This window comes from Bos mutus, chromosome X, assembly GCF_027580195.1.
Source record: "Bos mutus isolate GX-2022 chromosome X, NWIPB_WYAK_1.1, whole genome shotgun sequence".
Lineage (NCBI taxonomy): Eukaryota > Metazoa > Chordata > Mammalia > Artiodactyla > Bovidae > Bos > Bos mutus.
Genome location: NC_091646.1, coordinates 62904976 through 62929395, shown reverse-complemented (window position 1 = coordinate 62929395; position 24420 = coordinate 62904976). Strand labels below are relative to the sequence as shown.

The window sequence follows — 24420 nt, the reverse complement described above, 5'->3', positions numbered from 1 at the left end:
ATATCGTATACAAAGACATATTTATGAAATCTAGAAAGATGGTACTGATGAAATTATTTACAGGGCAGCAATGGAGACTTACAGACATGGTGTAGGGGAAGGAGAAGGTGGACTCTATGGAGACAGTGACATGGAAGCTTATTATTACCATTTGTAAAAATGATACCCACTGGGAATTTGCTGTATGACTCAGGGAACTCAAACCAGGGTTCTGTAACAAACCAGAGGGGTGGGGTGGGGTGGGGAGGGAGATGGGAAGGAGGTTCAAGAGGGAGGGGATATATGTATACCTATGGCTGATTCATGTTAACATTTGGCAGAAATCAATACAATTCTATAAAGCAATTACCCTTCAATAAAAAATAAATAAATATTAAAAAAAAAACTTAGGACTTGATTAGGATTCAAAATACCACTCAATTCAACTATGGGGCAATTAAGATAAAAACAAAGAAAATTATGTTCATGGCATCACAAGCCAATCAATTTATCTCAATGTTCATTGAGCACACATGAAATTAAAGACTCTGTGTCAGGTCCTACAAAGGACACAAAAATTAGTAAGATTCAGTCATTGTACACAAGAAATATATAATTGAGCAGCACACTTAAGATGGCATACATATAACTATGATAGAATTGAGAATATAAATAACCTAAGACTGATTAAAGTGAGTGCTCTTGAGATTACAAGATAAAAATGTTACAATAGGAAACAATTACCTCATCTCCCATCTGTGGGACAAATGGTGAACGTCGTGGTATGGTATCCAAGATCCACTGAGGGGCAAACCATTCTTCATTGGGCTCTCCTGCCATAGAAACTAGTCCTCCTTTCTAAAATAGAGTTCACAAATTTATAAACTTTAATATATGAACAGTTACAGGAAAAATCGCAAGTAGAAAATGGTAAAAAAAAAATCAGGTTATAATAAAACAAAATATATACATTTTAAACATTTTAATTACCAATTAATTATTGACAACTTTTGTACCAATAAAACAGTCAAGTGAGTAACCTGTTGCTCAATTTTGGTTGACAGATAATATGACACTATATACTATCTAAAAACCATAAATGTCACTCTTCATGCCCCTGCTGCTGCTGTTGCTGCTAAGTCGCTTCAGTCATGTCCAACTCTGTGCGACCCCATAGACGGCAACCCACCAGGCTCCCCCGTCCCTGGGATTCTCCAGGCAAGAACACTGGAGTAGGTTGCCATTTCCTTCTCCAATGCATGAAAGTGAAAAGTGAAAGTGAAGTCGCTCAGTCGTGTCCGACTCTTAGTGATCCTGTGGACTGTAGCCTACCAAGCTCCTCTGTCCATGGGATTTTCCAGGCAAGAGTACTGGAGTGGGGTGCCATTGCCTTCTCCATCATGCCCCTAGTATATCATATAAATTCAAACACAAGTAACACAATAACTTTTTGCCAAGAAAATGGTGACCATCAAGAAGATAATTCTATTTACTAAAGCAAGAAGTTAGAGCATGCACATATGCATATTTAAATTAGTATTCAAAGAATTACGTGGATTAAGTTTTTATATCATTCAAATGAAATTATAGTGGAGAAAAATCCATCACTGGGGTGAAATAAAAACACAAAGAAATATAAGAGCCCTACAGGATTTACAACATCCTTCCATTTTACAAGTCAACAATGTATAGAAATGTATTACTCAAAACATTGACAAGAATAATCCTTTCATACTATAGTAGCTTATTTAAAACTCTACTACATTTTAATAAACTGTTAATATGTTTTAATTTATTAATTAAAATAATTAAAATATTCTAGCTTCTACTTTCAAAAATTTCAAAAGGTCTTTACATTTCAAAGTCATTATATATAATTTTACTTAGTTTCTCAGATGGGATATTATTTTTAGAGAAATGTGAAGTGTTATTGCTAAATATTTAAGTGAAAGAAAGTGAGTGTTAGTTGCTCAGTCATGCCCAACTTTTTGTGACCACATGGACTTGGGTCCAACAGGATCCTCTGTCCATGGAATTCTTCAGGCAAGAATACTGGAGTGGGTAGCCATTCCCTTCGCCAGGGTATCTTCCAGACCCAGGGATCAAACCCCGGTCTCCTGCATTGCAGGCAGATTCTTTATCATCTGGGCCACTGTGCTGTGTGCTTAGTTTGACTCTTTGTGACCCCATGGACTGTAGCCCACCAGGCTCCTCAGGCTCCTCTGTCTATAAGGATTCTCCAGGCAAGAATACTGGAGTGAGCAGCCATGCCCTCCTTCAGGGGATCTTCCCAAACCAGGGATTGAACCCAGGTCTCCTGCAGTGTAGGTAGATTCTTTACCGTCTGAGCCACCAGGGAATCCCAGGAATATTGGAGTGGGTAGACTATCCATTCTCCAGGGGATATTTCCAACTCAGGAATTGAACTGGGGTCTCCTGCATTGGAGGTGGACTCTTTACCAGCTGAGCTACCAGGGAAGCCTATATGAGCGACTAGGGAAGCCCAAATACAAATATTTAAATATCAAAGACAAAATCAACAACCAAAAAAAAAAAAAAAAAAAACACAAAACAAAAAACATGTAAACTCACAAACCTTCTTTCTAGTCTGTTTAGGCTTCTTCTGCCTTTCTTCAAGTGACTTCAAATTTTCCTCCTCAGAGCTGCTGCATATTTTCTGTGTTGCCTGTCTCGTTTGCCTTTTTGGAGGTTGCAAATTTATTCCAGCATCTGCTGTCCAATCAGAATATTCACTTGATGAATCACTGTACATAAATCAAAATTATGAATACATAAGTTTAGAAAAGGAATAGTTTTGCTTCATGATTGAAAGATGATCATTTTGTAATCAAACAGTATTATAAATGACATTGTTTGATTTTGTTCTGACCAAAGACAAAATAAATCAATACAGACTTTTGACCATTACCTAAGTGATTTTAATGAAATGATTCTTGGATAAAGTATAATGCTTAATTTCCCATAACAGTATTTAAAATTCAAAATTCCTGTCCAAACCACAAAAACTTCTTTAAATAAAGATGTTCCTTATCCCTAGAAATGCTTAAATATAGTTGTTTTAACCCTGAAATAAATACAGATAGCCTGCCAAGATGTTGAATCTTGGATTTATAAAGAATCTTACTTTAGGGATGAGGGAACTAAATTCTATGTGCAAAAAGATATTGGTAGAGCCAGGATAACACAACAGATCTCTGGGCTTCCAACCTAGTACTCTTTTTACTATAAATACTATTTTAACTGGATTTACCCAATTTCTATAAGAACATACATAATTTCACATTAAAACCATCAAATAATTTTGACCAAATCAAAACCATTAAAACTACCTGGAGGAACTTTCACTTTGCCATTCAATAACAGGATCCTCTATAGAAGCATCACTTGTGCCAACCGTTTCATCTTCCTGGAAGAAAGAGCCAGCAATTGAGATATATGGTTATTATTAACTAGTATTAATTAGCATGTTCTATTTGTTTCATAAAACGTTTTGTATTCTTCCCTCCAAAAAAAAAAGTTCTGGTTAAAATGTACATAATCATTATTCTATATAACTCACAACTAAGCCTACCAAGTATTTAAAGATTTCTAGCATCTACTATTTTATTGATATGAGGCATCTATTATTATTTCAAAGGTTCAGTAGATTCCTTAAGAATCCCAAATATAACTCTCTTAAATTTTGTTAAAATTTTTTTTTCAATTTAAGTATAGCTGATTTACAAGGTTGTGTTAGTTTCAGGTATACAACACAGTGATTCAGTTTTTTTTTTTTAGTTTTCTTTTTTTTTTTTTTTTTATTTTTTAACCTTACAATATTGTATTGGTTTTTACCATATATCAAAATGAATCCGCCACAGGTATACATGTGTTCCCCATCCTGAACCCTCCTCCCTGCTCCCTCCCCATACCATCCCTCTGGGTTGTCCCAGTGCACCAGCCCCAAGCATCCAGTATCGTGCATCGAACCTGGACTGGAGACTCGTTTCATACATATACACATATGTTTGTATACATATAAAAATATATTCTTGTTCAGATTCTTTTCTTATAGAAAGCCATTATTTTTTAAAAATCTATATAAAAAGATAAAAATACTTATATGCCTCTACCAAGTTAGCCTAATTACTTTCTATAAAAAAGTTAATAAGCCTTTTATTATATAAGATCTCAAACATACCAAAGTAGAGAAAGTAGATAACACCCTTCTATATACAATCACTAGTTTAGACAGTATCACATTGCCTATTTTATTGTATATATACTCTTACCAACTGCCTCATATCTCAGGGATTATTTTTTGGGGAAAAAAAGCATTTCTACTATAAATATTTATTAAGACCAGGAAACATTTTTAAAGCACAACCACAATTATTATACTAAAAAGACAATATCAATTCCTGATTAAGTGATAATTCTTTGCAGATCAAGATTTTCATGAACAGGGGTAGAGAAGGAGGCATATCATTGATAAGAATTAAAGAACTGTGAATGCTGGGAGAAGAATGGGGGTACCATATATTGTCAGTACATAATGAAGCCTTCATTGTTCATTTAACAATGACAGTTGTTTAAAAGAACAAAACCAAAGGACTGAAGAAGAGAGGAACATGAAGAAAAGAACTGCTATGGTCTTTATTCCATTACCATGAAAAGGGTTAGGTCTGAGAAAAATCATTACTCAATAATCTCCATGACGAGTAAAGTCAACAATAACAGAAAACATGTATATCATGATTACCCTGTGAACAAGTTCTGGGACTGTATAACTAGTTATCTCTGTTAATATTTACTTTTTTTCATTTCTAGGCAGATTTCCTCTCACTCTCTTTTCTGTCCCGAAGTCAAACTTTTCCTGGCATATTTGATACCCTCAACCAAGATAATATCTTAGGTACAAATAAGAGAAGATACCTAAAGGAATTCGATATAATGCTCAATTTGCCTACTAAATGCCTTATTAAAGAATAATCCTCTTATAAGAAAGTTAAATAATTTTCTATTAAGGTGACCCTTAAAAGTAAATCCAGATTTTATCAAATTCCTGTTTCTTTTGTGATGTGTAGATCTTCAGCCTTCCATAGACAAAAAGAACTTTGAAAAGGAATCTAGGTATCAAATATTCATTAACTTCTTTGTGATTTTACAAGATCTCAGATATTGACTTCATTGATGGTATCATGTTATTAAATTTAATTGAAAAAGCAATATTGACAAAGCAAAAACAATAAAAAGTAAATCCAAAATGATGATATTAACTGGGAAACAAAAAATTACACTAAATAAATAATAGCAGATATCTAACCTCTGAGGAGCTATCTGAATCTTCCTGTACACCTGAATTTTGACATGATGCTCGTGAATTATGTTCTATGTTGGATCGTGTTTGGTAAGTATGTTGTCGTTTGCGTTGTGTTCTTCGTAAAGACCGCCCATAGCTAGGCTGATAATCACTCTGTACAACAGAAGGAAAACAAATTTAAAAAAATGAAAAGCTCAGTGAATATGTACAAAAGAATATATATAAAGCAAATCAATTGAGCAGGGGTAGAGTAAGAGTGGAGGTGACAGACAGGAATGAATACTCAAAAGAAAACCCAAGATATACTTTTACACTATATTTTTATATAAAATATATTTCATTTCTATATATTTAACCCATTTCCATTAATATTGATTACTTTTCTATTTTGAAAACATTGTGATCAAATTAGACAGTGCTGAAACTTTAAGCTAGAAGAATTTGCCCAGAATTTACATATACCATATTATCTACAAATTATTATAGGTAAAGCAAGCTATCTATATATTATATATATATATATAATTTTTAATATAACATGTATTTCTTTAGTTCTATAAAAACTACATTTTCAGTAAACAAGTCAAAATAAAAATGTAATTTTTAACAACTAAAACATAAAACTGTTTTATTCTAAACTTTACAAGTATAAAATATTATTATTGATATATCATATGTCAAACCTATAACCCTAATATGTCATCAGAAGTAAACAATTTTAAATTTCTTATAAATCAGTATCAAGGGCCAGGTCTTTATCTTATGTGTAAATGTTTCTCATTTTCCGTATAAATAAAAATGCTTACAGAGTCAACTCCCCTGTTTATTAGTCTTAGACAAGTCTGATGTCTGATAAATCAGCTTAGCAGGAAAAAAGAATATAAATCATGGATATGAGTTATTCATAATCTCTAAGAAAATAATCTTATCAGAGAATATCAAATAAGCTAATAAAATTTGAATAGAAATTAAGAAAATGGGTATCAAAATGATCTAAGAATATTTAGAGAGTAATATACTACCTAAAACTGTGTTTATTGATACTGAAAGACATTTAAAATTCAGCATCCATCCCCTATATTTGTTTAATAAAATTAAAATCAACCTAGATTTCCCTATTTATCATACTCTTTAGGAGTTACATTTATTAGATCTGGGAACAAAACTATATACTCTTATGTGCCTAGTTTGTTCAACCTCTAAGAACTAGTAAGGGGTTTTCCTATTGTTGTTGTTCAGTTGTTAAGTTGTGTCCAACTCTTTGTGACCCCATGGGCTGTGGACCACCAGGTTTCTTTGTCCATGGGATTTCCCAGGCAAGAATACTGGAGTGGATACCAATGCCCTTCTCCAGGGGTATTTCCAACCCAGGGATGGAACCCATGTCTCCTGCATTGGAAGGTGGATTTTTTTTTTTTAATTTAAATTTATTTATTTTAATTGGAGGCTAATTACTTTACAATATTGCATTGGTTTTGCCATACATCAACATGAATTGGCCACAGGTGTACACATGTTCATCCTGAACCCCCCTCCCACCTTGCTGCCCATACCATCCCTCTGGGTCATCCCAGTGCACCAGCCCCAAGCATTCTATATCCTGCATCGAACCTGGACTGGCCTACTGAGCCACTTGAGAATTGGTAAGGGGTTTACTATGTACCTAATGGAGTACAGGCTCTTACTCCCTGATTACAAGTTTCTACTGGTATATATTAATCTTGCTAATGTATAGATCAGATTTTGCACCTGTTTAGGTAGGCCAGAAGTAAGCCTATAGCAGGGGTAAGCAAACTTTTTCTGTGAAGGGTCAGAGTATAAATATTACGGCTTTGCAGGTGATATGATCTCTGTGGTAACTACTCAACTCCATTGAGCATGAAAGCAGCCATAGACAATATATAAATAAATAGGTATAGCTGTGTTCCAATAAAACTTTATTAATAGGAATAGGCAGTAGACAAGATTTAGTACATGGGCAGTAGTTGGTCAACCTCTGGCCTAGGGTATCTCAGCATTTGTTTTACATTGTGATTAGTGATCAGGCAATAATTTTCAGGTTCTACTTTAACCAAATGAAAATGGTATTTTAATGCAAATATCTTATATCTACAATAACCACATCCTAGACTTAAGGGGACAGCCCTAATGCTGTGCAATTTTATCCTTATTAATAATAATCATATCTCAATATGGGGTTCAAAAAATAGTTTCCCTATATATAGACACCTATCAAAATAATCATTTAATATAATGGCCACCTTTCAAACACTTGGTATTTGCAAATAGTGTATTGCAGAGTACTTTGTAGATAAACTTACCCTTTGGGTAGTATAAGATGGTTTTTTCTTCTTTTCAACTGTATAAAGACTGATTTCTATGTCACCTTTTACAGTTCGACATTCTTCCTGAACCCTAGTAATAAATTGAAGGTCAAAGTAATAGAAGATCATCAAAAAGCAAACCAAATGGTTTAAAATCAGATAATAAAAACATTTTTAAATGTAAAATTTTTAACCATTTTAGGTGTATAATTCAGTGGTACTGTTGACATTTACAAAGTTGTGTAACCAACTGAAACTTTTTCATCACTCCAAACATAAACTTTGTAACTATTAAGCAATAACTCTATCTCTCCTCCTACCAGTGCCTGTTAACTGCCAGTCCACTTTATGCCTCTATCAATTTGTCTACTTTAGATATTTTATATAAACAGAATTATACATTATTTGTCCCTTTGTGTCTCGCTTATTTCATTTAGAATAATGTTTTTGATGTTCAAGCATGTAGCAAGTATGAGAAGTTTATACGGCTGAATTTCATTCCACTAAAGTACATTGTTGTTGTTGTTCAATTGCTCAGTCATGCCTGACTCTTTGCGACCCCATGGACTGCAGCATGACAGGCTTCCATGTCCTTCACCAACTCCTGGAGCTTGCTCAAACTTATGTCCGTTGGGAAGGTGATGCCATCCAATCATCTCATTCTCTGTCATCCCCTTCTCCTGCCTTCAATATTTCCCAGCATCAGGGTCTTTTCCAATGAGTGAGCTCTTTGCATCACGTGGCCAAAGTACTGGAGCTTGAGTTTCAGCATCAGTCCTTCCAGTGAATATTCAGGACTGATTTCCTTTAGGATTGACTGCTTTGATCTCCTTGGAGTCCAAGGGACTTTCAAAGAGTCTTCTCCAACATCACATTCAAAAGCATCAATTTTTTGGCACTCAGCCTTCTTTATGGTCCAACTCTCAAAACCATACAGGACTGCTGGAAAAACCATAGCTTTGACTAGAAGGACTTTGGCAGCAAAGTAATGTCTCTGCTTTTTAATACACTGTCTAGGTTTATCATAGCTTTTCTTCCAAGGAGCATCTTTTAATTTCATGGCTCAGTCACCGTCTGCAGTGATTTTGGGGCCCAAGAAGATAAAGTGTCTCAGTGTTTCCATTGTTTCCCCATCTATTTGCCATGAAGTGATGGGACCCGATGACACGATCTTAGTTTTTTTAAACGCTTAAGCCAGTTTTTTCACTCTCCTCTTTCACTTTCATCAAGAGGATCTTTAGTTCCTCTTCACTTTCAGCCATAAGGGTGGTGTCATCTGCATACCTGAGGTTATTGATATTTCTCCTAGCAATCTTGATTCCAGTTTGAGCTTCATCCAGCCCAGCATTTCGCATGATGTACTCTGCATATAAGTTAAATAAGCAGGGTGACAATATATAGCCTTGACGTACTCCTTTGCCAATTTTAAACCATTCCGTTGTTTCATGTTTGGATCTAACTGTTGCTTCTTGACCTGCATACAGGTTTCATAGGAGACAGGTAAGGTGGTCTGGTATTCCCATCTCTTCAAGAATTTTCCACAGCTTGTTGTGATCCACACAGTCAAGGCTTTAGCGTAGTCAAAGAAGCGAAGTAGGTGTTTTTTCTGGAATTCTCTTGCTTTTTCTATGATCCAATGGATGTTGGTAATTTGATCTCTGATTCCTCGCCTTTTCTAAATCCAGCTTGAACATCTGGAAGTTCTTAGCTCACGTACTGCTGAAACCTAGCTTGGAGAATTTTGAGCATTACTTTGCTAGCATGTGAAATGAGTGCAATTGTGTGGTAGTGTGAACATTCTTTGGCACTGCCCTTCTTTGGAATTGGAATGCAAACTGAACTTTTCGTGGCCACTGCTGAGTTTTCCAAATTTGCTGGCATATTGAGTGCAGCACTTTAACAACATTTGGATTTGAAATAGCTCAACTGGAATTCCATCACCTACACTAGCTTTGTCTGTAGTGATGCTTCCTAAGGCCCACTTGACTTCACACTCCAAGATGTCTGGCTCTATGTGTGATCACACCATTGTGGTTATATGGGTCATTAAGATCTTTTTGTATAGTTTTTCTGTGTAATCTTGCCACCTCTTCTTAATATTTTCTGCTTCTGTTAGGTCCATACTGTTTCTGTCCTTTATTGTGCCATCTTTGCATGAAATGTTCCTTTGGTATCTCTAGTTTTCTTGAAGAGATCTCTAGTCTGTCCCATTCTATTGTTTTCCTCTATTTCTTTGCATTGATCACTTAGGAAGTCTTTCTTACCTCTCCTTGCTATTTTCTGGAACTACAATCAGTTGGGTATATCTTTCCTTTCCTCCTTTGCCTTTCCTTTCCTCCTTTGCCTTTCGGGTCTCTTTTCTCAGTTGTATGTTAATGACTCCTCAGACAACCATTTTGCCTTGTTGCATCTCTTTTTCTTGCGGATGGTTTTGATCACCACCTCCTGTACAATGTTACAAACCTCTATCCATAGTACTTCAGGCACTGTATCAGATCTATCACATTTTATTTATCTATTCATCTATTGACTTATATTTGAATCGTTTCTACCATTCAGGTATTATGAATAATGCTAAATAAATATTGGCATACAAATATCTGAGTCCCTGCTTTCAATTCTACTTTTAACACTTTGAGCAGAGAATTACATTAAATTGTTGTACTGCCAGGGGGTAGCATTCAGTTCATAAATTAGCCATGTCTCCCTTTTTCTTTTTACTGCTAAAGAAATATTAAGGTGAAACCAAATTAATTTTGCTACTTGTTGGCTCAGCTTGTGAAAACGTCTACTGGGACGATATCATGATTTAAATGGAATTTATAGGTCCTCTGTCAATGTACTTTCTCTTTTCCAAATATATTTCCAGTTGTTGTGCATTATTTGAAGTCAATATTATAGTAAATGTTAAGGTTTACAGATAAAGATAGGGATTCCAAGTTTGAAATCCATCCTAATGAAATCCTTTCATCCAAAGAAGTCTACTTAAATATATTTCTAAAAATACACTATGCACTGGGCTCTACTATATATCTGTACTGCACTCCCAAACTGTTCCAATTTTGAGTTTCCTCAGAATCACTGTTAAATTTTGGGGTCCATGTATCATTGACATATTACTCACATACGGCCTCATGTTCTTACTTAATAATATTTTATTCTTATCTTCTAACCTAGACTATAAACTCAAAGAAGACAGAGATCATATATTTCACTTTTCATTATTCCCCAACCCATTTAGTAACAAGCTAAGAAAATTTAAGATAATCTTTAAATAGTTGTTATGGAATGAACGAATGGAATAATGTGGAAAAAATAATGCATGACTCAGCTAAATTTAAAAAAAAAATCTTAGTTATTAGCCTAACATAGTACATTTTAATTTATTTACTAAAAAAGAAAACTCTCAATGTTCTTATGAATGTTACCATATTGACTCACCTACTAACCCCATTATTTAGCTCATTGACTACCACTCTTCTGCTCCATGCCATGAGATCTCGTTCAGTGGCCATCTGGCTTCTAGGAGCATTGTTATGCATTTGTCGGACACCTTCAATCTGACCACTACGTCGCAGTCCAATATTTGGGGAAGCAGATATGTCCATATCTGGATTTCTCAGAGCTAAAACAAAAACAAAGGAATGCTCCATGCTCTAAGCAAAGAAAAATATCAAACTTTTCCAGATCAGAGCTCTAAATAAAATAAGAGATTCAAAGATAATACTGCTAGACAATACTGCTGTTCCTTTAATATATTTTCTGTATCCCCTTTATGGTCTTTATAGTCTTATAAAGCAGGTACTCAATAAATGTTTATTGTCTCTTTTCATACCCTCCCTGGAATACAGGCAAAAAAAAAAAGTTTATTGTCTCTATAGCTCTTTTAATTTTTTTCAAAATACTTTCACATCTGTCATCTACTAAATGCTCAGTAAATACAAAAACTGTATTTAATGTATTTGGTAGATTTATACATGTTATTAGTACTAGTTCAGAAAGCAGCTTTTTAATCTAAATTCTACCTTTAGTCCATTAAAAGGTTTCTGAATAAAACCCCAATAAACTTTTCAAAAATAGAAGAAAAAATTTATAGGACTTCCTGTGTGGTCCAGTGTTTGGGAATTAGCCTGCAAATGTAGGGGACATGGGTTCTATCCCTGGTACCGGAAGATTCCATATGCTGTGGAACAACTAAGCCCATAAGCCATGACTACTGAGACTGTGGGCCACAGTTTTACTGAAACCCTTGTGCCTAAAGTCCATGCTCTGCAACAAGAGAAGCCATAGCAATGAGAAGCCTGAACACTGCAACAAAGAGTAGCCCCTACTCGCTGCAACTAGAGAAAACTCAAGCAAAGCAATGAAGACTTAGTGTAGCCAAGAATAAATAAATAAATAACATAAATATCATTTATTAAAAAAATAGCTGAAGGGAAAATGAGAAACTGTGCACAACTACTGAGTCTATGCTCTACAGCCCATAACCACTACTGAGCCCACACGTGGCAACTACTGAAGCCTGCACACCTAGAGGCTGTGTTCTGCAACAAAGAGAATCCACTGCAATGAGAAGTCCATGCACTGCAATGAGTAGGAGGCCCTGCTTGCTGCAACTAGAGAAAAGCCCTCCTGCAGCAATGAAGATCCAGGGCAGGCAAAGATTTTAAAATAAAACAATAAAATAAAAATAAAATTATAAAAAAATTTAAACTATCAAAATTTCAGTTTCAAAATTAATAAGGAAGGAAAGAAAAAGGAAATAAGTAATAGAAATGTTACTTTTCTTTTTAATCCTCCACAAAAGTTTCAGATTATTTTGTTCTATTTGCAAATAAAACAAAAATGGAAACTGAAACACTAAACTGTTAAACCATGCATCACAAAAAACTCAAAACAAATGAACACTGCAAAGAGAAGACAATGAAATCTCTTTGCTTAACAGCATTCAAATCTATTCATGCAAACCTAGTAATGAAGTTACTGAACTCTAAATCAGGGTTCTAAGAAAGTTTTATGTCTTAGAAACAAAAGGCTTGGACATATAGGATCATCAGTCCATGTCTTATCTTATTCCAGGTTAAGGAAAGTTATATGAGATAGGTGCTCCAAATTACATGAACAAATAATATTTTTATTTTAATTTTATGGGATACTAAACAAATCAGAAAGTGAGTAGAAGACCCTGTGAATCACCTCAAATTTATATCGCATTTCTGTGGACTCCAAAACGCTACACTACCCAAATCAATGACCACAATTATGTAAACATAAAAAGAAACATGTGCCAAAATCCCATAAGAGGATACATTTTTAAAGTTGAACAGTTCTTAACAAAAGTAAAACTAACATAGCCTAAGATTATATAAAACTCAGATGCATAAACACATTTCATGTAAAGTGAAGGAAGACCTACAATAGATTAGAATGATACTATGAGATCAAACTTGTGAGAGTTGATTAAGAAACTGTATTCCCTAAGAAGAGGGCTTGTTGTCTGCCAGTGTTTTTGTAAACTCAAGAGAGACAGATAATATGTTGCTGTTTTGATCTCTACCATCTGAGCCACCAGGGAAGCCCACTTTTTCAATAAATGAGGGCAAATATTTCTGAAAGTAATTTTTAAATTTAAAGTGATTTTAATTTTTAAAACTTTATAGGTTGGTTCCCCTAGAAGGGACTGGATTTGTTATAGCACCTTGCTTATTAGAACAAGACTGCAAATACATTACTAAGCTAAAATAAAATAGTATATTAAAATACACGGTCTGTATTCCTTCAGTTCAGTTCAGTTCAATTGCTCAGTCATGTCCGACTCTTTGCGACCCCATGAGTCACAGCACGCCAGGCCTCCCTGTCCATCACTAACTCCTGGAGTTCACTCAAACTCATGTCCATCAAGTTGGTGATGCCATCCAGCCATCTCATCCTCTGTTGAACCCTTTTCCTCCTGCCCCCAATCCCTCCCAACATCTGAGTCTTTTCCAATGAGTAAGCTCTTCGCATGAGGTGGCCAAAGTACTGGAGCTTCAGCTTTAGCATCATTCCTTTCAAAGAACACCCAGGGCTGATCTGCTTCAGAACATGCTAAATTACTTTACTCCCAAATGATAATGAGATCATGGCACTTTGGTGTATCTGATATCAAAACTTTAACAAAATGTTGCTTTTATTTAAAAACCTAAAATGTTCCTCATGTGTAATTATTTGGTATAGATAAAATAAAGTACATTCATCATATCTTTCACAAACATATACATACTTACCACCATTAGAAGAATATGATCTATTAATTGGAAAATGTGGAGCATCTCCTTCATTAATTAGCCTCAGATCTTGTTCTCTTTGTAACTCCCTGATTATTCCATCAAGAATGCTCTCATCTTGATCATTGGTTTGTTGCCCAATTACCTGTTCTACTACTTCACCGTCACCTAAATCAAGCCAAAGATATAAAGCCACAAAATTATTTACATTTTTGTATACCATAAGTAGAGTAAAATCAAGGTCAATCTATAAGTTGCTAGACAAATAATTTTTAAAGTATTAAGATGAAAATAAAGCATACAGCAAACAAAATATTTTTAAAGAACTTTTAAGTACATCATCTTGTGTGTTTAACTTAACCAATGTCCCCAATGTCAGACATTTTGATGAGGACCTTCTCATCTTACAGAAAAAAAAAGTGATTAAATTATTAAGAATGAACTTTCTCTATGGAATATTCAAAGCTAAAAGTTGTGTGTGTGCTCATTTTCCCAGTCATGTCTGACTCTTTGTGATCCTATGGACTGAAGCTCATCAGGCTCCTCTGAAGCTAACAGTTAGGAGTAAATATTTGAGTAAGGTTTTAATAAGTTCAACTGCAAATACCGAAAATGCTTTGCATCTTTCATGAGAACTTCCTTTCTGAAAGAAATCAAAATTACAGTCTTTATAATATTGTCTCTTTTGATAACATCTCAATAGACAGATGTGAGGGCTTCCCTGATAGCTTAGTTGGTAAAGAATCCGCCTGCAACACAGGAGGCCCCGGTTCGATTCCTGGGTTGGGAAGATTCCCCTGGAGAAGGGATAGGCTACCCACTCCAGTATTCTTGGGCTTCCCATGTGGCTCAGCTGGTATAGCATCCGCCTGCAATTCGGGAGACCTGGGTTCCATCCCTGGGTTGGGAAGATCCCCTGGAGAAGTAAAAGGCTTACCCACTCCAGTATTCTGGCCTGGAGAATTCCATGGACTGTATGGGGTCGCAAAGAGTCAGACATGACTAAGCAACATTCACTTTCACTTTTCATACATTTGAATATAAAAATTATTTCTTATAATGAAATTCAATTATTACGTCTGAACAAAAATTTTATTTATTTCTATTATCTTTTTCTTTCTTAACTACATCTTAGACCTGTTTTTCATCTTGTCTTCTAGTCAGAGTAAATGGTATCTGCTAAGAGTAGCCAAGTGATCAGATCTTACAGGAAACAAAATATGATAAAGTATAGATTTTTTAATTCATATGTTTTCAGCTCTACCTCCTATTTAATATTCATATTTCCCCTTGTTTAATTAAATATGACATCAACAAAGTAACTATTATCACGTTTAACACCATTTCATTGCTCTACAAATCTTTATGAGAGAATATAAAAAGGATATGTAACATTTCATTCTATAAAGATCATCTTAATTTGTAAGTAAGGATATAAAATTCCATTTGCAAATAAATAACTCATTGCCTCATACTTGGAAGAAAACCTACAAGTAACAAACTAACATATGAAGACATTCTGCTGTCAGGGTGGGATGGAGGCAGTATACCTAAGGGAAACATGTTAACCAAAAGAGTTGTTTTTTAATGTCTTTTTCTACTATGCTCCTATCATGCATTACACTCATCACTGCATCGGCAATATCCTCCAATACTATTGTTATTTAAACACTTAGCATTCTCCTCCCGAACACTTAATAATTCCTTACATTTCAAACATGAGGGTGGTGGGTAAAGAGCCACCTTCCAGTTTATAGTTCTTTAAATTTCCTCTTCTTCAGTCCATTAACTATGTACTCTCAAATTAAAATACCAATAATAAGAGCAGTAGAATTTCACCAATTATAAAAGCTTGACACATTAAAGTTAGTAAATTTAATCATCACTTTTGTGGTTCAGTCACTCAGTCGTGTCTGACTCTTTGCAAACCCATAGATTGCACCCACATGGACTGCAGGAAGCATAGACTTCCCTGTCCTTCACCATCTCCTGGAGTTTGCTCAAATTCATGTCCATTGAGTCAGTGATGCCATCGAACCACCTCATCTTCTGTCGCCCTCTTCTCCTCCTGCCCTCAAACTTTCCCAGCATCAGGGTTTTTTTTTTCCCATGAGTTGGTTCTTCACGTCAGATGGCCAAAGTATTAGAGCTTCAGCATCAGTCCTTCCAATGAACATTTGGGACTGATTTCCTTTAGAATTGAATGGTTTGATCTCCTTACGGTCCAAGGGACTCTCAAAAGTCTTCTCCAACACTACAGTTCAAAAGCATCAATTCTTCAGCACTTGGTCTTCTTTTACGGTCCAACTCTCACATCCATACATGACTACTGGAAAAACCATAGCTTTAACTATACAGACCTTTGTAGGCAAAGTAATGTCTCTGCCTTTTAATGTGCTTTCTAGGTTTGTCATAGCTTTCCTTCCAAGGAGCAAGCATCTTTTCATTTCACAGCTGCAGTTCCTGTCCGCAGTGATTTTGGAGCCCAAGAAAATAAAGTCTGTCACTGTTTCCTTTGTTTCCCCATCTATTTGCCATGAAGTGATGGGACCATATGCCATGATCTTAGTTTTTTGAATGTTGAGTTTTAAACCAGCTTAAATTATCACTAGAAGTCAATTCTAAAAGCATCAGGATTATACACATGTTCAGGTTTCTAAGGAAGCAGGTCAATACATTCTCTGCTTCATTGTATTCTTAGTGTTTGCCCTAATCCATTTATCTGTGTCCAGATGAGATAAACAATGTAAAAAAGTACATTGGTAAGATAAAAAAGTTCTATGCCACTGAAAATTAATAAGGTATCAGATAAAATATAGGGCTTCCCTGGTGGCTCAGATGTAAAAAATCTGCCTACAAAACCCAGGTTGGGAAGATCCCCTGGAGAAGGGAATGGCAACCCACTCCAGTATTCTTGCCTGGAAAATTCCATCGACAGAGGAGCCTGGTGGGCAATAGTCCACGGGGTCACAAAGAGTTGGACATGACTGAGCGACTAACACTTTTCACTTTCAGGTAAAATATATTATAACCTACTACATAGTTTATCATGGGGATATATTATGGAGAGAAGAGTAAGTTTAACACTTTACAAAACATTTTAAATTTAATTTAGTTGATAACATACCATTAGCCACATATCCCAGCTGTGGTATAAGTTGTTCATCTTTACAATTTTCCCGTCCTGGTACCAGTCTTTGAAATTTTGTGGGATGAGGATTTCCATCAACATCCACCAAGAATGGTGGAGGCATGAGATGAGGAGCTTGTTGGGTTTGTTCATCCAATACATAGTTGTTGGCATCACGGATAAGAGGTCGATAATCAGTATGGAAGAACATCTGATCTGGAATCTTTATGATAGATTTTAGTATTTAATGTGCACAGGAAATTTATTAAGAAGCATTTATTTTCATTCCTAGAGCATGTTTGTTTTTCAAATCAGACAATTTTTGCATTATCTATATACTCCTCTGTTGTCATGTGTTTTCCCTAGGTAGAAGTGAATCACCTAGATCATAATCCTATTTTTCTCCACAAAACCCTATAATATATATTATTTTCTGGCCCATCCCTATCATATTTCTCCAATTAGGATAAGAGGAAGCAGAACAATAATGTAGTAGATAAAGTTACTTATTTTTAAGTTGCAAAAAACTGACAAAGAACTAATCTCAAAAATATACAAGCAACTCCTACAGCTCAACTCCAGAAAAATAAATGACCCAATAAAAAAATGGGCCAAAGAACTAAACAGACATTTCTCCAAAGACATACAGATGGCTAATAAACACATGAAAAGATGTTTAACATCATTCATTATCAGAGAAATGCAAATCAAAACCACAATGAGGTACCATTTCACGCCAGGCAGAATGGCTGCTTTTATCCAAAAGTCTACAAGCAATAAAAGCTGGAGAGGGTGTGGAGAAAAGGGAACTCTCTTAAACTGTTGGTGGGAAGGCAAACTAGTACAGTTACTATGGAGAACAGTGTGGAGATTCCTTAAAAAACTGGAAATAGAACTGCCTTATGACCCAGCAATCCCACTGCTGGGCATACACACTGAGGAAACCAGAAATGAAAGAGACACGTGTACCCCCAGTGTTCATCACAGCACTGTTTATAATAGCCAGGACCATGGAAGCAACCTAGATGTCCACAGCAGATGAATGGATAAGAAAGCTGTGGTACATATACACAATGGAGTATTACTCAGCCATAGATCAGTCTTATGGACTCTGTGGGAGAGGGAGAGGGTGGGGAGATTTGGGAGAATGGCATTGAAACATGTATAATATCATGTATGAAACGAGTCGCCAGTCCAGGTTCAATGCACGATACTGGATGCTTGGGGCTGGTGCACTGGGACGACCCAGAGGGAGGGTATGGGGAGGGAGGAGGGAGGAGGGTTCAGGATGGGGAACACATGTATACCTGTGGCAGATTCATTTCGATATTTGGCAAAACTAATACAATATTGTAAAGTTTAAAAATAAAATAAAATAAAATAAAAAAAGGAATACATTTGAATCAGTTCTAATGAGGTGGATGAAACTGGAGCCTATTATACAGAGTGAAGTAAGCCAGAAAGAAAAACACCAATACGGTATACTAACGCATATATATGGAATTTAGAAAGATGGCAACAATAACCCTGTATGCGAGACAGCAAAACAGACGCAGATGTATAGAACAGTCTTTTGGACTCTGTGGGAGAGGGAGAGGGTGGGATGATTTGGGAGAATGGCATTGAAACATGTATAATATCATATATGAAACAAATCGCCAGTCCAGGTTTGATGCATGATACTGGATGCTTGGGGCTGGTGCACTGGGATGACCCAGAGAGATGGTATGGGGAGGGAGGTGGGAGGAGGGTTCAGGACAGGGAACACATGTACATCCGTGGCAAATTCATGTTGATGTATGGCAAAACCAATACAATATTGTAAAGTAAAGAAAAAAAAAAACATACAAACTTTAATAACTATTTTTCTTGCTTGTTTTTATTCAAACAAGAATAGACGGAGTATAATATAAATGGTGAGACAGGTAAATATCAATGCATGAAAGACACAAAGGTGATTAAGTATCGAGATGAACTCAAAGATTCTAGTTCTTTTCCAACTCCAAGATTCTATCATCTATCCTAAACTCACAGCTAATAAAATAAAAGAAACCAATTAAATTAGCTTCTTAAGTATTTTAACAAGATCAATAATAGGTAAAATAAACATTCAGCAACGAGCTGTTTATTCCTAATGTAGGATAAGTAAAGGATGTAACCTGGTCAAGTTATTCTCTTATTACACCTAAAAGGTAGTACAGAGAAAGAATATGTACTAAGCAAGAGTGTTTTCCAATGAATTTTTATATCCACATCACCGTATATCTTAATAGTAATTTGAACTGCCAAGCCTTATATTCTAGCAGTGATGAAAAATTTTACAAAAAAAAAGCGACTTTGTTATTTTTTATCTATTGAAACATAGTGACCTTTATTAACCAAAAAGCTTCAAATAAGATGTATGAATGATACTATCAAAAATCACAATCTATAACAACAATTAAGTATACTAACCTTTTCATAGTATTTACTGCATCCAAATCCAAAAAGCAGCAAATGCCCATGTGAATCAGTGCAGGCAAAATGATTTCCATCTGGTGAGAATTTACAGTCAAACACTGCACCATGGCCTTGGCCTTCAATCTGAAATTTAGAAGTCACTTTAAGTCACCTTAGGAGGTAATTTTCAAATAATAAATAGTCAATAGCTTCTACTTGGTAATATCGTGGATTCTGTGATACATCAACATTCCAGCGTACTCTCTGACTTCTGTAGCCAGAATCCTACTGTAATAGTAAAGCTCTGAAAGAAATTAGGGAGATTCAATATGAAATGCATCATATCAAACATTACTAGCAATGCCCTAACTGAAGAAGGACTGCATGAATGACTGAGGAAAATAAAAAAGACCTAAACACAACCAAATTGACAAAGGTGCTACTTCAGGAAAGTCAAGATATTATCTTCATATTTAAACTGCAAATCAAACTTTAAAAAAAACCATCCTAAAATTAAAGCACACAAATCAATCTCACTGACAAAAGACAAAGGGTTATTATTAACACTCTGAATCTGTATAAAGCCTATAAAAGGGAGCTCAAAGGCCAACAATTTAGAAATATTTAGTCAGAACTATTTTTCAGAAAGGAACAATAAATATGGGAAATATGAGTATTCTCATCAACATAGGAGGGTGTTCAACTGGGAGAAGAGATACTTCAACATATTTTTCCATTGTTTGTACAAAATATATTTTAGGAGTATCCACATCTCCAATTCCATGTGTGCCAAACAACTTCCTGATTACTAACTAAGCTATATAGGATTTATCAGAGACAGATACAATACAGTCACTGTTGTGATTCATTCATTAGGATTATAGTTTAAACGTTAATTTTTGGAATTTTGTTTAGTGTTAAATCCAAATGCTTATTCAATTTGAGTTTCTAGAATTAAGAGCTGGGAAACAGAATTTGGAAAATGTTAACACCACAAAACAGAGACACCCTGAAAGGCGTAGTTCTCAACTGGCCTTACTCTCAGATCTTGAGCCATTCTCTAAGTTATTATATGGATTTAAATAGAGGGCAAGAGGTTCCTTGGCACTAAGTATACTTTAATTACCAAATTATCATAGTCTGCTTTTTTATTAACTAAACATAGATTGGGCTTCCCTTGTAGCTTAACTGGTAAAGAATCTGCCTGCAATGCGGGAGACCAGGTTTGATCCTTAGGTTGGAAGATCCCCTGGAGAAAGGGAAAGGTTACCCACTCCAGTATTCTGGCCTGGAGAATTCCATGGACTGTATAGAACATGGGGTTGCAAAGAGTCGGACATGACTGAGCGACTTTCACAAGCATAGATTTCCCTTACCATGTTAAAATAATTCCGAATTTTGGTCCCCCGGTCAAGGTCCCAAACAAAAATGTTCCCATCATGACCTGCTGAAAGTATGATCCTTTGATCAAATGGATGTGCTTCCAAAACAAATACTTCATCATCATGTCCCTGTGATAAAATCAATATTAAAAATGAAAAGCAACATTGAATATCTGTCTTATTTGGTTAAAAGATCTCAGGATATCCTATCAATCTAGTTCAGATGAATTCATGTATGCAAATTTAACAGCATTTACAAACATGGACACTACAAGAAATAGTTGTCGGAGTTCCTTATATGTTTAAATGCTGATTTCATAAAATATGGCTTCCCTAATAGCTCAGTTGGTAAAGAAATCCCCTGCAATGCAGGAGACCCCAGTTCAGTTCCTGGGTTGGGACGATCCACTGGAGAAGGGATAAGCAATCCACTCCAGTATTCTTGGGCTTCCCTTGTGGCTCACATGGTAAAGAATCTGCCTGCAATGTGGGAGACCTGGGTTCAATTCCTGGGTTAGGAAGATCCCCTGGAGATCTTCCCTATTCCAGTATTCTGGCCTGAAGAATTCCAGGGACTATATAGTCCAAGGGGGCTCAAAGAGTCGGACACAAGTGAGTGACTTTCACTTTCACTTCATAAAATATTCAATAGACAGAAGACCTGAAAGGTATTTGAAATACAATCCAAAATCAGGCCTCTGAAATGGTATTCATATTTCTAGGACTTTGCTATTAAAAGGTCACAGAATATGTAACAAACAAAATCTTTTATTAACACCCAATTCTGACACAGTGATAACAGAAAAACCTTCATTATTCTTCGTCCAGTACTCACTGATATTCATATTGTATCATGGGAGGACCTATGATATGTTCAAACAACAAAGTATAGTTTGTCTTTTTTACCTTTATCTACTTTATAGTTGAAGGTTTCATTTAATATTTTACCTGAAAAACAGGTATGCTGCTAAAAAAAAATAATAAGTTTGGAAACCAACATTCCTATATTTCCCCAGTAATAAATCAATATCAGCATCTCTACAGACTTTAGATCAGGAGTCTGGGAACTTTAGGCCAACTAACTCCCCAGTGTTTCTGGACAGACAGCTTAAGGAATGATTTTTACATTGTTTAAAAGGTGGTAAAAAATGAAAGAATATTCAACAGAGACCATATGTGGCTTGCAAAGCCTAAAATATTTACTATCTGGCCTCTTAAAGAAAAAGTTTGTCAACACCTAATTTAGATCACTGTTCATTTTTGTTAATTCCTGGCTAGAGAGTACAGGCTCCAAGTTTTAGAGAAGCATGCCAGACATCCTGAAATTGTATTTCACTTAGGAACATATCAGCATATTTCACATCAGGAGCTTCCAGAAATAATCACATGTTGTGAACCTAAAAAGTGCATTTTACCCCCAATCATTGCATAAAAATAGAAGAGTAACCTGCCCTACGACCATTATGTTAAAAAATGTAGCTTATTAAAAAGTAACTTTAGAATGTCTCAAAATGAAAAGTGGAAGATAAAGAGGTAAAATCCTTTTTGATAAATACCAACAAAAAACTTTTTTCCCAGTGATTATCAAAAAAATTATTTATTTGTCATAACAAAATCTGTTACTGAATATCCAATTTGATATAGTATATACTTTCTCAGGTTCCTAATCAGTAAGCAGTAAAATTACTCTGTTAAAGTCAAATGATAATGTTACAACTATATTAGCATACATTAGCAAAGAGAGATTTTTAAATAGGGGGTTCCATTTTTGGTCCTTGGTCATGGGAAACAAAACCTAGTCAGATTAAGTAATGTCTTAAGATTTATCATCTGCCCTATTTTTATTTATTAAGCACATCTCTATTTCCACCACTACCATACAAATCCAAGTTATCATTAAGGCCCATCCTATCATAGAATCCTACAGTATACTCAGAGTCATCCTTATCTCATTCCAATCTATTCTCTCTACTCTGTTGCTACAATTAGGAGGCAGTTTTCAAAAGCAAAATTCACATGCTATTCCTTTGCTTTTAAACATTTTCATGGTACCTATTGGTCTCAGGATAGATCCTACAAGATCTTGCATGGTCTGGCCCCTGCCTATTTCTCCTCCTATCAGGTGATACTCTTTCTGCTGTCTGTGCTATAGCCAAAAAATTGGCTTTCACCTCCTTTCTACTTCAAGACCTTTGTACATGTTTTTCCCTCTTCTTGGAAGGAACTTTCAACCTCCTCAACACATGTAATTTACCAAATATTTATTGATCCTCTACCATGCTGAGACAGAAAATAAACAAAGAAAAAATACAGTAAGAAAATACTAGGTAGTGATCAACACTACGGTGAAAATAAAGCAAGACGATGACTGTGAGGCTACCCAAGATTGTTTGCTCAAGGAAGGCCTTGTCAAGGAGGTGACATTTAGGATGAGAGCTGGGAAATTTTTACCTATCTTACAAATCTTAACACAAGCTTCACCTTCTCAGGAAGCTTTCTCTGACCCTTCCAGACCAAGTTTGGTTATCCTACTAGAAACTTGTGTTGTGCTCTTCTTAGCATTTATCTGATTAAATGCTTGTTTTTTGTTTTATTTAATAGGCTATAAACTCTAGGAGGATAGGGACTCTTTAATCTACTATTTAAACCCATCTCAGTGGCTGGAACAGGCTTCCCTGGTGGCTCAGAGGTTAAAGCATCTGCCTGGAATTCAGGAGACCCGGGTTTGATCCCTGGGTAGGGAAGATCACCTGGAAAAGGAAATGGCAACCCACTCCAGTACTCTTGCCTGGAGAATCCCATGGAGGGAGGAGCCTGGTAGGCTACAGTCCATGGGGTCATAAAGAGTCGAACAGGACTGAGCGAGTTCACTTTCACTTTCCTTTCAGTGGCTGGAACAATGGGTACTCAATAAGTATTTGTTGAATTGAAGAACTTCACACCCTAGTAAGACTCTGGTACACAAATTCTTAACATACAAAATATAAATTCTATACCAAAACTAAGCAGATTTAACTGTTACAAGGACTAAAAATAGTCTGTTTTAAAATTTCTTCAGTAAAATCCACTGGAAAGATGACCCATGAATCAGCCCATGGGAAGAGTACCATTGAACAGAACTGTAAATTAAGATACTAATTAAGACAGAGTTTTACACGGATTTTATAAAAATGATGGCTACAAAATGGCCTGTGAAGTTGTGATTTTTAGAGATAAAGACCTGTAGCCACTGGCCACATGTGGCTAGTGGAAAATGAGATGGTCTGTAAACTTAAAATACACACTAGATTTCAAAGATTTAGTATGAAAAAATGTCAACAATTTCATTAATATTTCTTATATCATGTTGAAAAGCTACTATTTTGTATATACTGGGTTAAATAAAGCCAGCTCTATCCTTAAAACCAACAACAAAAAAATCCCAACTCATGCTACAAACAAATAACTTATATACCCTTGACTTTATATGATAACATAATGGGTAAATAAATATGGGAAAAGATCCTGAAAAGTTTTCATACCTGCTTTTAGTAGCTACACCATACGCCATCCTTATTTTGTAAATATGTCAACAAAG

The 24420-nt window shown here is 35.5% G+C and overlaps 1 protein-coding gene across 5 annotated transcripts in view; it reads right to left on the bottom strand.

Annotated features, from left to right (window-relative positions):
- The window catches only part of BRWD3 (bromodomain and WD repeat domain containing 3), a 156017-nt gene that overhangs the window by 50748 nt on the left and 80849 nt on the right, over nt 1-24420 (bottom strand). For 4 of the 5 annotated variants that reach the window (XM_005908810.2, XM_070365388.1, XM_070365390.1 and 1 more), the window contains 10 exons: nt 20838-20972; nt 19477-19605; nt 17020-17245; nt 13893-14060; nt 11068-11251; nt 7624-7717; nt 5306-5455; nt 3330-3406; nt 2576-2744; nt 724-837 (listed from right to left, as the gene is read on the bottom strand). In XM_005908810.2, coding sequence (XP_005908872.1) covers nt 724-837; nt 2576-2744; nt 3330-3406; nt 5306-5455; nt 7624-7717; nt 11068-11251; nt 13893-14060; nt 17020-17245; nt 19477-19605; nt 20838-20972 — 1446 coding nt within the window. The remainder of the gene's footprint in view (nt 1-723; nt 838-2575; nt 2745-3329; nt 3407-5305; nt 5456-7623; nt 7718-11067; nt 11252-13892; nt 14061-17019; nt 17246-19476; nt 19606-20837; nt 20973-24420) is intronic. The other variant, XM_070365389.1, reaches the window with a different exon arrangement.